Source organism: Lepus europaeus, chromosome 12 (assembly GCF_033115175.1).
Source record: "Lepus europaeus isolate LE1 chromosome 12, mLepTim1.pri, whole genome shotgun sequence".
Classification (NCBI taxonomy): Eukaryota; Metazoa; Chordata; class Mammalia; order Lagomorpha; family Leporidae; genus Lepus; species Lepus europaeus.
Genome location: NC_084838.1, coordinates 10,996,183 through 11,010,590, shown reverse-complemented (window position 1 = coordinate 11,010,590; position 14,408 = coordinate 10,996,183). Strand labels below are relative to the sequence as shown.

General features: G+C 41.3%; 1 protein-coding gene across 7 annotated transcripts in view; it reads right to left on the bottom strand.

Moving 5' to 3' along the window:
* RC3H2 (ring finger and CCCH-type domains 2) overlaps positions 1 to 14,408 on the bottom strand; it is a 65,975-nt gene that overhangs the window by 14,670 nt on the left and 36,897 nt on the right. For 6 of the 7 annotated variants that reach the window (XM_062207611.1, XM_062207609.1, XM_062207608.1 and 3 more), the window contains 4 exons: positions 10,740 to 11,048; positions 2,765 to 2,979; positions 1,676 to 2,109; positions 601 to 768 (listed from right to left, as the gene is read on the bottom strand). In XM_062207611.1, the coding sequence (XP_062063595.1) occupies positions 601 to 768; positions 1,676 to 2,109; positions 2,765 to 2,979; positions 10,740 to 11,048 (1,126 nt within the window). The remainder of the gene's footprint in view (positions 1 to 600; positions 769 to 1,675; positions 2,110 to 2,764; positions 2,980 to 10,739; positions 11,049 to 14,408) is intronic. The other variant, XM_062207612.1, reaches the window with a different exon arrangement.

Genomic DNA, 14,408 nt, shown 5'->3' with positions numbered 1-14,408 from the left:
AAAAATACCAGGTTAAACTGAAATTATCTTGTACAAAAATCTGTTTTGTAATACCAAGAATAATTAACAGTGATTAATAATAGAGCAGGCATTTTGTACCACTTGGGAAGTAGGGAAGACATGCCTCAAACTAGGATTCAAGTTCCAGCTACTTAACAGGCTGAAATATCTTGGGCAAATTACTTAACTTCCCTGGGTAGGATTCCTAACTTATAAAATATGGATAATACCTGTCCCCTAAGGTTTTTGTGAGAATTAAACAAAATAACATTATATAAATGCTTAGTCTACAGCACTGCATGAGTAGATGCTCAATAAATGATTTACTTTTAAATTTTATTAATAAAGATAATAACTATACTGCTGCAAAAATTTTGAATTCTTCCTAATAAAGGACTATTTCTTAGTGGTTGCCAGAGTCCCACAACACCTACCCATAGTGTTCATAGCCTCAACTAAACTGAACATTATTGACTAAACTCAACTACACACCAAACTATTGCAAAACATCCAAAATACCTAACCCTTATTTCAATGAATACTTTAAAGTCAGCTTTTTGACCTATCCCTGCAACATCAGCTGATTAAAGCCCTTCTTACATCCGTGCGGAAGTCTACACTGAACAGAGGAGAAGGTGGAGTTGGAGACTGTGCTGCCACAGGAAGAGTTGAAGAGACAGGTGCTTTCTGAGTGTGGTACTGTGCCCACTGATCTGGCTTTCTTCTGATCTGCTCCTCGCAACTGGTCTTCAAATGACCACAAGGTTCCTAAGGGGGGGATAAGAGAAACAATCTTAATCATCTAGGGAGTGGTGAATAAATTTAACTATGCTCTGTGAGAACAACATAAACAGTTTATGAAATTTTTGGGACAAAATAAAATACAGCAAGGAAGTCACCCTAGTCTGTTCTCTACACACTTGAATAAAAAAGTTAATATTTATTCAACTGATGTTAAAAGTAAAATCAGAACAGTGAACTTTTCAGGTTTAGGAAAGTCACATGTATACATGAGGAGATACAGAAAAAAGGCCCTGTCTATTTTTGAGATTTCTTTTTCCCTTCCCATCAATTTTCCATCCAAATATAATATTTATGGGGGCCAGTGCTGTGGTGTAATAGCTTAAGCCTCTGCCTGTGGCACCGGCATCCCATATGGGCACTGGCTCAAGTCCCAATTGCTCTATTTCTGATCCAGCTCCCTGCTAATGTGCCTGGAAAAGCAGTGGAAGTGTTTGGGACCCTGCACCCAATGTGGGAGACCCAGAAGAAGCTCCTGGCTTCCGACAGGCTCAGTTCTGGCCTTTGTAGCCATTTGGGTAGTGAACCTGTGGATGGAAGACCTCTCTGTCTCTCCATCTCTCTGTAACATTGCCTCTCAAATAAATAAAATAAATCTTTAAAAAAAATTTTATTGAGCATGATCAGATCCTGTCCTAAGAGCTTTATCTTTTATTTTTCTGAGTTAATTCTCACAGAAGCCTTATGAGATAGGTACTACTATTATTTCCATCAAACAGATAACAAAACCTACGCAGAGGGAAGTCAACCAACTTGTTAAGTCAAACAATTAGTAAGTTAGAAGCCAGGACGTATATTCCCAGTGCTTTCACTTCAAACACTGGGATCTTCACTGCTCACTTACAGTTGCATTCCTATTTCCATCATCACTTACCCTCGGTAAAGGCACAGTTGTCCTTGGCTCACTTGGTGGCTGACAAGCCACTGAGTAATAGCCATCTAACGAGTTATATCTTTCCCGCAAAGATGTCTGATAGACAGATGAGTGCATCACATCCATTGGAGGTAAAGAATTACTTCTAATAATGTCATCTCGTTGGTACATAGGTGGGCGCCAGATGCGCCTGCTGTCATACACAGGGGCATACATTCCAGAAGGAACTGGAGGAACTGGTCCATACGGCTGCGGGGGAGGAGGTTGGTAAGGAGAAGAATTCATTCGATCTCGAGGGGAAAATGTACTGTAATGATCGGCATATGGCATGGAAGCAGGTGGGAGGGAAGACTCTGGAACGTTATTGGACCTCACAAAGCGAGGAACACAGGGAGCCACACCAGCTGGTACCGTTGGAGGTGGTGGGTAGTATCCTTGAAAATTGGAAAGAGGAATATTTAATGTAATCTTAGTAAATCCAACATTTATGTCTAAAGCTTTTAATGTGGGAAAATATAAGCTTTGAACTTTAGCTTACCCTAGTTTATAAAGAAGCTATATATTTTCAAGATACCACTATAAGAAAATCGTTCATGTTCAATACTTTGTTAAAAAGCTCCTTAAAACCACATGACAGAAGTATTAACAGAGGGCTAATAAACTCTCTTCTATAGTGCCTATTGCCACAGGTTTTAGATGTCATTAGTTGATAATCATTTATTCTTAGTGATCTTTTTGGAAGCAGAAGTTAAAGATCTCTTTCAAAGTCTAAGTTTTTCATTTTCTTCCCAAAATTGTACGTAAGTATATATAACCAACACATTTTGCATACCATTTCAGGGGATACACAGAATGCCCAGAAGCTGATACATGGATCCTATATTTGATTCACAGGAACACCAGTCTTAAAATTATTGATACCCAGAATCATAGACTTAGGAAGAAAATATATGGGTCATATAGTCCAAGGTGTTAATTTTTTAATATAGACATTCTAGATACATAGAAATGATTCATTCATCTAAAGGAAACAATGTACAGTTGTGTTTTTTTCTTTTTTTCCTCTTAGAAATATCTGAAATTACTCACCTGTCTGTGGGTACTGTGGGACTTCAAAGGGAATCTGAGTTCTTGGATCTTGAAAATACTGAATGTTTTCAGAATGCTGAGGATATACTGGTACTCTAGTTAGAAACGGGCTGGATTTTGGAGGCACAGAATTCAGTTCTGTTCCAACATTAGAGGGCCCAGCTGAGGTAGCAGCTACATTACTTACAGGAGTCTTAGGTGGAGAACCAATTTTACTGGAGAAAAAATTTAACAAAAAAAAAAGCAAAGATAAATCATTGCCTTGGACTATTAATCTTCCTCAACTGAAATTTTTTATAAAATTATGAAAAATTAACAGCACAGAAAAATAAATACAAAAAGTTAGTGAAAGCATTAATAGAAAATGCTTATGTCAACAGTGATGAATAAAGCAATGAATTTCACTGCCACCTTACACTGCTGATTCACCAGACCATAGTAATAGATCCAATGTTTTGGTGAGGGCAAAAAGAAACAAAAACAAACAGCAGGCACTAATGTGACTGATTAGTCCTGGTTTACTCATTCTTCAAACAGATTTTTCCTACCAGAAATTAAAGGGAAAAAAAAAAGCTTTTCATACTTTTCAACAGAAACAATATATTCTGCCAGAATTCTCTGGGGCAAAAACAAGTCATGTAAAAATGCTGTTTTCTATTAACAGTTAGATTAGCTACAGGGAGCAGGCATAGAGCTACATAGCATAAGCTACGATGCCCACGTCCCACATCAGCCTGCCTGGTTTAGACTCCCAGCTTCAGATCCTGACTCCAGGCTGGCATTGGGGCACTGCAGGCAAAAATCACTGCCTGTAACATCAGCATCCCATATGGGTGCGCGTTTGAGTCTGGATGCTCCACTTCCAACCCAACTCCCTACTAATGTGCCTGGGAAAAAGATGGCCCAAGGGCTTGGGCCACTATCACCCACATGGGAGATCTGGCTGTGTTGGCCATTTGGGGAGTGCATTAGCAGATGGAATATCTCTGTCTCTCCCTCTCTCTCTGTAACTCTAAAGGAAGGAAGAATGGAAGAATCAATCCTGACTCCAGGTTCCTGTCAATGCTGACCCTGAGAGGCACTGGATGATGGATCACAAAATTGGGTCCTTGCTACTCATGTGAAAGATCTATATTGCATTCCTGGCTCTTAGCTTTAGCATCAGCCCAGTGTTGTAGGCATTTGGGGAATAAACCAGCAGGTGGGAACACTGTTTCAAATAAAAATGATAAAAAAAATTTTAAACTTAGATTAGTTGGAATGTAATATTTTTTAAGGAAAGGCCATTTTTGTTTATTTTGCTAACCTCTACATCCTTGGCATGTAGTATGATTCCTGGCACAAAATAGGAACTCAGTAAGTAACAGCCAATAAAAAAGTAGCCCTTTAAACTGCTGCAAAACCTTTCCTTTATTTTTTTTTTTACACATAACAGAATTTTCTTGGTTGAGTAACCAAGTAATCAGTTCCACAGGATCTTATCATGGCTTTCTTATCCCCTTTTAAAAGAAGTCAAAACTTAGGCCGGCGCCGTGACATAACAGGCTAATCCTCCACCTTGCGGCGCCAGCACACCGGGTTCTAGTCCCGGTTGGGGTGCCGGATTCTATCCCGGTTGCCCCTCTTCCAGGCCAGCTCTCTGCTATGGCCCGGGAAGGCAGTGGAGGATGGCCCAAGTCCTTGGGCCCTGCACCCGCATGGGAGACCAGGAGAAGCACCTGGCTCCTGGCTTTGGATCAGCAAGATGCGCCGGCTGCAGCGGCCATTGGAGGGTGAACCAACGGCAAAAAGGAAGACCTTTCTCTCTGTCTCTCTCTCTCACTATCCACTCTGCCTGTCAAAAAAAAAAAAAAAAAAAAAAAAAGTCAAAACTTTAGCACAGCTTCAGATGTGGTGACTCAAGAAAATGATCTTGTTAATTACAGAGGAATTCTATATCTCAACCAGACTAAAGGGATTTTCTTTAAACTAGAAAATTCCTCTTAGAGGACTTACAGCAATGTGCATGGGCTGCCTTTAGGTCTGGAACAGCACAGTGGTCTGGCAGACGTTTACTTCTATGTTTAAGTGTGTAATCAAATGTAGTAACAGATGTACTGGCTGTTAGTGCAAAGATATTTTAGGACTGTACTTATTCTTTAAATAAGTTAAACAGAGGCAGCAAGGAAGATTATGGTTTTCTTTTAAGAATAACTAACACTTATCAAGTGGTTGTTGGATACATTCCAGACACTCTGCTAAATGCTTTACATAGTTCAAAATGTTATACACCATGAAAACTGGCTTAGTATTTTCAAATGGCAAATTTTAGACTTATCAGGAAAAAGGTATCAAGATGCATGACAAGGTAAACATTCACAGCCTCACAAAACCAAGGTAGCTATCCTAAAAATCCAGACTTGGGGAAAAAGCTAGTTTTCAATCACATCCCAGAGAGCTAGAATACCAGATTCATTCCAGATGACTTTCAAGATTCTAGGGTCTCTTTATTCCAGTCCCTTTAGTCCCCATGGTTTTGCTTATGCTGCTTCCTCTATCCACAAGTTATTCAAACTTTTGGAACTAGATGATTTCATCAATTCAACTTTAAAAAGCCCAGGACAAGGGCCAGCACTGTGGCACAGTGGGTTAAAGCCCATAAGGGTGCCGGTTCTATTCCCAGCTGCTCCACTTCCCATCCAGCTCTCTGCTATGGTCTGGGAAAGCAGCAGAAGATGGCTCAAGTGCTTGGGCCCCTGCACCCATGTGGGAGACCTGGAAGAAGCTCCTGGCTTCTGGCTTTGAATCAGCGCAGTTCTGGCTGTTATAGCCATTTGGGGAGTGAACCAGCAGATGGAAGACCTCTATCCCTGTCTCCACCTCTCTCTGTAACTCTTTCAAATAAATAAAAATAAATCTTTAAAAAAAAAAAAAAAAAAAAGCCCAGGACAACATGTCCCTGTAGAATTAGTTATCTTAATTCCTGTGTTCAAAGACATTTGGAACACAATTTTACTGAAGAACCTTTAACAGTGTACTACATGGGATGTTTATATATGTATCTTCCAAACTGCACTCGAAGACCATTTGAGGCAGGGAGTAGATTTAGTTCATTTTCATTAGCTGCTACACTAATTGGCCTGGCAGTTGGCATATAGGAGAGGAATCCATAACATCCGAATGAATAAATAAATAATTTATTTTTAAAAGATTTTCCCCAGTTCATTTTTCAAATTGAGACATAATTATTCCTTTAAGGCCTAAAATTCAGTAATTTCTGTTATATCCACAAAGTTGTTCCACCACTGCCCAATTCTGAAACATTTTCATTACTTTCTGTCCCTATGGGTTTGCTTGTTTTAGACATTTCACGTAAATGGAATCATGGAAGTGCCCTTCTTTATCTGGCTTCTTTCATTTAGTATAATGTATTCAAGGTTTACCATATTTCAGCAAAAACAATACTTCATTCCTTTTTATGGATGAATAATATTCCATTATATACACATAAAACAGGTTCACATCACTTTGCTAAAAGTCCAGAAGCTCACATCCTAAATATATATAATATAAAGCCTCTATAATTTGGTGCCAATCTATCTAATCTTACTATATGAGTCCCTAATGTAAATTCCAGTTCTAAAAGGCTGGTCTCAACATTTCATATAATTAACAACAAATTTTTTTTTTTGACAGGCAGAGTTAGACAGTGAGAGAGAGAGAGACAGAGAGAAAGGTCTTCCTTCTGTTGGTTCACCCCTCAAATGACCGCTACGGCCGGTGCACTGCGCCGATCTGAAGCCAGGAGCCAGGTGCTTCCTCCTGGTCTCCCATGCGGGTGCAGGGCCCAAGTACTTGGGCCATCCTCCACTGCCTTCCCGGGGCCACAGGAGAGAGCTGGAATGGAAGAAGAGCAGCCGGGACTAGAACCCAGCACCCATATGGGATGCTGGTGCCATAGGCGGAGGATTAACCAAGTGACCCACAGCGCCGGCTATTTATTTATTTGAGAGGTAGAGTTACAGACAGTGAGAGGGAGAGACAAAGGTCTTCCTTCCATTGGTTCACCCCCCAAATGGCCGCTACGGCTGGAGCTGTGCCAATCTGAAGCCAAGAGCCAGGTGCTCCTCCTGGTCTCCCATGCGGGTGCAGGGCCCAAGCACTTGGGCCATCCTCCACTGCCTTCCCGGGCCACAGCAGAGAGCTGGACTGGAAGAGGAGCAACTGGGACAGAATCCGGTGCCCCAACCGGGACTAGAACCCAGTGTGCCGACGCTGCAGGCAGAGGATTAGCCTAGTGACCTGTGGTGTCAGCCAACAACAAATGTAATCCATGCTATACTGTTGTCTTTCCTGAAACTTCTTATATTTCTCCCAGCAATACAAAAATTTCCTTCCCTTTAATGCAACTTTAGCACTGTTTTGTTTTATAAATGCTATCTCCACAGCTGCGTCTTTGTCAGTCTCTTCCAAGCAGAGGTCTCTCACATATCTCATGTATTTCCCACAGTGTCAAAATCAGCTCACAATGTGTATGCAGACATCTGTTAGCTAGTTAATATTTTCTAATACATCTTTTCTAAAATACTTCCCAGGGAAGGTCATCAGTTTCCTTTAGTAAACAGTCTCATTGGTCATATGCTGGCCTGCAGAAGTTGAGAATGTAATTGCATACCTACCTATTGCTTATTACATAAAATCATCAGCATTTACCGTGTGCTAAGAATAATGCTTTTTTTCATAGTAGGCATATGTAAGACACTGAAAGACCATGGACAACAAAATCTCAACATGCTCCAACTCAGATTTTAAACCCCAAATACCAAAGCATGAGATGTCAGAAGTGGAAGTAGGTTTTAAGATCACCTGAAAGTATTTGACATTTTTCTGTAAGCACCAAAACTGTTTGCCAAATGAAATCTTGCTCTTGACATCCAACAACAACAATAGTGGCAACAATTTTAATAATAATAAAGCAGATATTTATTGACTGTTTACTATCTGATAGACATTGCTTAAAATATACTGCAGTATTAACACATTTAATTCTCACAACAACCAACATATGAAGTGGGTACTCCTATAATTCTACTTTATGAATGTGTAACATATTAAGTTCCTAGCCTATGACCAAACAACAAGGCAACAGTGAGCCAGAATTTGAATTCAAAAAATTTGTTTCTAAGGCTCTTCCATTAAGGACCAGCAGTCACTGCAACACTGGCATCTCATATCAGAGCAGCTGCTCTGCTTCCAATCTAGCTCCCAGCTAATGAACACAGGATAGCAGTGGAAGATGGCCTGAGTATCTGAGCCCCTGTCACCCATTAGGAAGACTCAGGCTCCTGGTTTGGGACTGGCCCAGTTCCAGCCTCTGCAGCCATTTGGGGAGTGAAACTGTGGATGGAGGATCTCTCTCTCCCCTTCTGCCTTTCAAATAAACAAACAATGTTTTAAAAAAAATAAAGAGATGGCATTCGTGCTGTGGCATAGTAGGCTAAGCCTCCGCCTGCATTGCTGGCATCCCACGTGGGCACTGGTTCGTGTCCTGGCTGCTCCTTTTCTGATCCAGCTCTCTGCGTTGGCCTGGGAAGGCGGTAGAAGATGGCCCAAGGGCTTGGGCCCCTGTACCCACGTGGGAGACCTGGAAGCTCCTTGCTCCTGGGTTCGGATGGGCTCAGCCCCAGCCACTGAGGCCATTTGGGGAATGAACCAGCAGATGGAAGACCTTTCTCTCTGTCTCTCCATCTGTCTGTAACTCTCTCAAATAAATAAAATCTTAAAAAAAAAGAGAGATGATTTTTAAAAACAAGATTCTCCCCTTTACTATAATTAAAGTACAAGTGATGCAACTGAAACAGGGCTATAGGCGCAGCCACTCACTGGTTTAAATTTCTACCAAGTTCCTTCCTTGCATCTCTCTGGAATAAAGAAAAGAAGTGATGGGGCCAATGTTGTGGCACAAGTTAAGCACTGCTTGCATGAATAGCATGCCACATCAGAGTGTCAGTTTGAGTCCAGGCTCCACTCCCTATTCCAGGTGATGGCTCAAGTACTTGGAGCCCTGAGACCAATACGGGAGACCTAAATTAGGTTGCTCTCTTAGGCCTAGCCCAGCCCTGATTGTGAGCATTTGCAAGTGAACCAGTAGATGGAAGATCTCTGTCTGCCTTTCAAGTACATAAAATAAATAAAAATTATTTTTAAAAGCTATCTGTTTAAGACAAAGGAAGGAAGGAGAGGAGGGGAGGAGGGGAGGGGGGAGGAGGGGAGGGGGGAGGAGGGGAGGGGGAGGGAGGAGGAGGGGAGGGGAGGGGGGAGGGAGAAGGGGAGGGGAGGAGAAAGGAAGAAGGACTGAAGGAAGGGAGGGAGGAAGGAAGGAAGGAGCGAGCAGGGGAGGGCAGGCAAGGCAGGGCAAGGTAAGGCAACAAAGGCTAGGGGTCAGTGTTGTGCAGAAGGTTAAGCTGCTGCTTGTGAGGCCTTGACTGGCCACTCAACATTTTTGTTTTTTAAGACTTATTTATTTGAAAGAGAGTTAGAGAGAGGTAGAGCCAGAGAGAGAGAGAGAGGTCCTCTATCTGCTGGTTCACTCCCAAAATGACCACAAGCTGAGCTGATCTGAGAGCCAGGAGCCAGGAGCTTCTTCTGGGTCTCCCATGCAGGAGCAGGGGCCCAAGTACTTGGATCATTCCCTCCTGCTTTCCTAGGCCACAGCAGAGAGCTGGATCAGAAATAGGGCAGCCAGCATCCAAACTGGCGCCCGTATGGGATGTCAGTGCTGCAGGCGAGGGCTTTAACCTGCTGTGCCACAGTGCCAGGCCCTCAACAATTTTTAAAAAGATTTATTTATTTATTTGAAAGACTTATAGATGGAATGAAGGAGAGAGAGAGAGAGAGAGAGAGAGAGATCGATCTTCTATCTGCTGGTTCATTTCCCCAAATGACTTCAATGGCTGGGGCTGGGCCAGGCAAAGCCAGGAAACTAAAACTCCATCCAGGTCTCACATATGAGTGGCAGGGACCCAAATATTTGTGTCATTTTTCACTCCCTTCCCAGGCACATTAGCAAGGAATCAGATTGGAAGCAGGACAATTGGGACATGAACTGGTGCTCATATGAGATGATGACTTGCAGGCAGCGGGCTTAACCTTTGCCACAATGCTGCACTCTCTCCTACTCAAGCCAGTCTACTTCTGACCTGATGATGTACCTGGAAATGCAATAAAAGATGGTCCAAGTACTTAGCCCCTGCCACCCATGTGAGAGATGAGGATGGAGTTCCCAGCTCTTGCCTCTGGTCTGGCCTAGATGGTGTGACCATTTGGGGAGTGAATCAGTAACTGGAAAAAAACCCAGCTCTACGCCCCATCACTCCTTCATATAAATAAATCCTTTAAGAAGAAAAAGAAAAAAAAGGGATGAAAAACACAATTCTGGTCCAACTTCTTCAGTATACAACTGAGGCATACAAACCCAGAGTTGAAGTGACTTTCCAAGTTCACAGAGCTATTCGGTTGCAAAGGCAGGACTAGAACTCAAATGATTTGCTATTTAGTGCTGTTTGTATTAATGAAAGACTTTACATAAAAACTGTGATGTAGGGACAGGCATTTGGCCTACTGCTTAAGACACCCCGTAGAGATATCCATGTCCCACATTAGGGTACCTGGGTTCAAGCCCTAGCTCTGGCTACTGAGTCCAGCTTCCTGCTAATACAGATCCTGGTAGGCAGCAGTGATGGTTCAAGCAGTTGAGTTCCTGCCATCAATGTGGGAGACCTACACTGAATTCCAGATAACAGCTTCAGTGCCGCCCAGCCCCAGTCACTGTGGGCCTAGGGGAAGTGAACCAGATGGTAGCTCACTCTCTGCCTTTCAAACTAGTAAAAAAAAAATAAATAAATTCTGATCTCTTTTACTCATGATAAATAAAAATACTCGAGCACTTTTAAAATGGATAAAAGTTTCATGTTAATCATTTTTACCTAATACCTACTTTTCAGTTACAGACTCTGCAGAGGGCCCAGCAGCATTCTGACCGTTAGTGCCAACCTTTCCCACTTTCTTCACAGTCTCCAGAGCTCTTAATGTATTGTCAGTACTACGTGGGATTAGTTGGGAAACACTGTTTTCTGCATTTGAAATTCCATTTGTACTTGGAACAATTTTCCCCGTTGTTTCAGTACTTCCTATGACAGAAATGACATTTCCGGCTGTGGTTGTAACAGTGTTGTTTACACCAACTTTATTTAGAAGAGGAAATGTTCTTACAGTCGCATTGATCTTTTTATTCCTTAATCGATACCTGTATAAAAAAAAATCAACACATTTGTGAATATTGTACTAAATCTTACATTGAATAAAAAAGTAGTAACAAAAACATTAAAAAAATGAGGAAATCAGTTTTGCAAAAAGTTTTTTCAGTTAAATATCATATACAGTTTATATCACATTCAGTGACAGATTGCAAAAATATACAAATGTCTCACAGATGTACACAATATGTACACATACATTCAAAGAAACCTTTTAAGGAAGAGATCATTTGAAAATTTTATATAACTTAAATAGAAATTACCTTGCATAAATATGGTAAGAATCAGCACGGAATTTAATCGGGAAGCCAGAATGAAAAGGTAAGCAAGCATTCTGTTTTTTATTAAGTTATTTAAGCATTATATAATTTTTAAAAAACCAAAAACTTGTATTAAATAATTTATTACATGCTAAAATACAGAAATTTTGTATTGAAATTTCTAAAACAGTATTTGGATAAAAAACTTTCCTAATTGTAAGTTTTGAATTTTATTTATGGTGATTTGATATAATAATGTAATATATAAGGGAATTTGATCTTGGGCTCCATAGTAAGAAAATCCATTTCCACCTACACATCAAAAAATTCATGATTCTAGTCCTAGGCTTTATTCTCTATAATGTTTCCTTTAATATTTTAAGTGCTGAAAAATTAAGTTCCAGGAACAGAAAGAAGACTAATAAATTTTGGGTCATAATGACATATACAAAATTAATTTGACATTAATGTTATAAACATACAATAATTAAATATCAACAGTGTTAGTGATGAGCAATACTGTCAGAATAGTTTCCTTTTAGTATTTCAGTATCTATAAACAGCCTCAGTAGTCAATCTTTCTCTGTTACACACTGACAGAGGAAGGTAAAGCTCAAAAAAAGGCAAGTGCGTGCAGAACAGACTTGCTGAAGGTGGAGTAGCAGAACAGGAAGTCGTATATATTCAAAAGGAAAAGCCAGCAAACGGATAATGGCCAGTTTACACATCATCTTATAGACACTGGGGGAAATGATTACTTCTTCAAGAAGGAGCGGCGTGATAGACAGATATTTTACAAAGGCATCTTGGGGATATAAAAAGGCCTAAAGTTCACAATGCATTCTTCTCAAAGTTTTTAAACAAAATGCTCAGCTGCTTCTTGCTTTTCATTCACAAATGACAAATCTCAAATATCCTTGAGTTTGTTCTAACAAACAAAAACTAAAGTTTTGATTATGAGGCTCTAAGAAGAAAGGAGTCAGAAGTGAAATCTTAATAGAAAGGCAAAGTAAGTGACAAGAAATGATATGGAATGGACTCAGCATCTGGGCAGCAGTTTGAAATGAATCTGAACCTCACACTTGAAAAAGCCAATCACTCACTATTCTTTTTTTTTTTTTTTTTGACAGGCAGAGTGGACAGTGAGAGAGAGAGAGACAGAGAGAAAGGTCTTCCTTTTGCCGTTGGTTCACCCTCCAATGGCCGCCGCAGGGCGGCGCGCTGCGACCGGTGCACCGCGCTGATCCGATGGCAAGAGCCAGGTGCTTATCCTGGTCTCCCATGGGGTGCAGGGCCCAAGCATTTGGGCCATCCTCCACTACACTCCCTGGCCAAAGCAGAGAGCTGGCCTGGAAGAGGGGCAACCGGGACAGGATCTGGCGCCCCGACCGGGACTAGAACCCGGTGTGCCGGCGCCGCAAGGCGGAGGATTAGCCTGTTGAGCCATGGCACTGGCTCACTATTCTTTTAAAATCATACATGACAACACTCTGGTTTCTCTCCAGATCGTATAAATCTTTCACCTGTTACTAAAATCATACAAGAGGGAAAGTCATTGCAGTCCAGTAGGTGGAACAGCTGCCTATGACACCATCATCCCGTATGAGTACTGGTTCAAGTCCTGGATGTTCCACTTCCAATCCAGCTCTATGCTAATGGCCTGGGAAAGCCATTAGTGGAAGATGGCCCAAGTGCTTGGGCCCCTGCATCTATGTATGTGGGAGACACAGATAAAGTTTCTGGCTCTTGGTTTCAGATCAGCCCACTTCTGGAGGTTGTAGCCATTTAGGGAGTAACCGAGTGGATGGAAGACCTCTCTGTCTCTCCCTTTCTCTGTCAGTAACTCTACCTTTCAAATAAATATATAAATCTTTAAAAAAAATTACAATTATTTTAAATGTCCACACAATTAATAAACTTTTGGACTATCAATTTTCTCATCTCTAAGATCTTTTCCCTCTCCGCTCTCGACAGCCCTTCCACAGTTGATATTGTCTTCCAAGTAAGAGATGTATAAAACGGAGAATTACTTATTTTTCCACACCAACTCCACTAACCTTCCTGCATCTGTAACCACATATTTCTTCTAAGGGAGAAAGAGTTCCTGTTCTTACATAAGGCAAATCTATTTTTTTTTAAAGATTTATTTATTTATTTGAAAGTCAGAGATACATAGAGAGAGGAGAGGCAAAGAGAGAGAGAGGTCTTCCATCCACTGGTTCACTCTCTAGATGGCCACAAAGGACAGAGCTGAGCTGATCTGAAGCCAGGAGCCAGGAGCTTCTTCCGGGTCTCCCATGTGGGTGCAGGGGCCCAAGGACTTGGGCCATCCTCTACTGCTTTCCCAGGCCATAGCAGAGAGCTGGATTGGCAGTGGAACAGCCGGGACTAGAACCGGTGCCCATATGGGATGCCAGTGCTTCAGGCCAGGGCATTAAACCCCCTGCGCCACAGTGCGGGACCCAGGCAAATCTATTTGTGCTGTAGGTATCAATCCCATTTGTCTTCTCAAGGACTTCATTCCTGTAATTTTTTTTTCATTTCATGTAGGTGTCTGTTTAAATGTCACATCTCCTAAGCCCTTCTCGGAATACCCAATCAAAAATCTCCCCTTGCCCAACCATTCTTCTCCTTTCTGTGTACTGTTTTTCTTCCTAGCACCAACTGCTATAAAATATACTTTGTTTTTGCTTTCTATCAATATTCTTTACTTCACTTCAAGCCCCATAAGGAAAGGGATTTTGTCTTTTTCATTCACCTCTTCATCTTTAGCATATAACAGTATCTTGTGCAAATGAAGTGTTCAATAAATATCTGATGCATGAACACGCAGTAAGCCCCAAACTTCATCTGGCCAGAGAATTTACTGATTTGCTGCCTCATAGCATTTACCATCTATGTACAAGATACCACTTAGGAGGGCCCAAACCTTGAAGTCATCCTGGCTTCCTTTTTTCTTTATAGCCCTTATTCAATTTTCCACATTATCCATTCTGCTTCAAAACTGTATCCTAAACATATCCTTTTTTAAATATTTATTTATTTATTTGAAAGGCAGAATTAAAGAGAGGAAGAGGCAGAGGCAGAGGC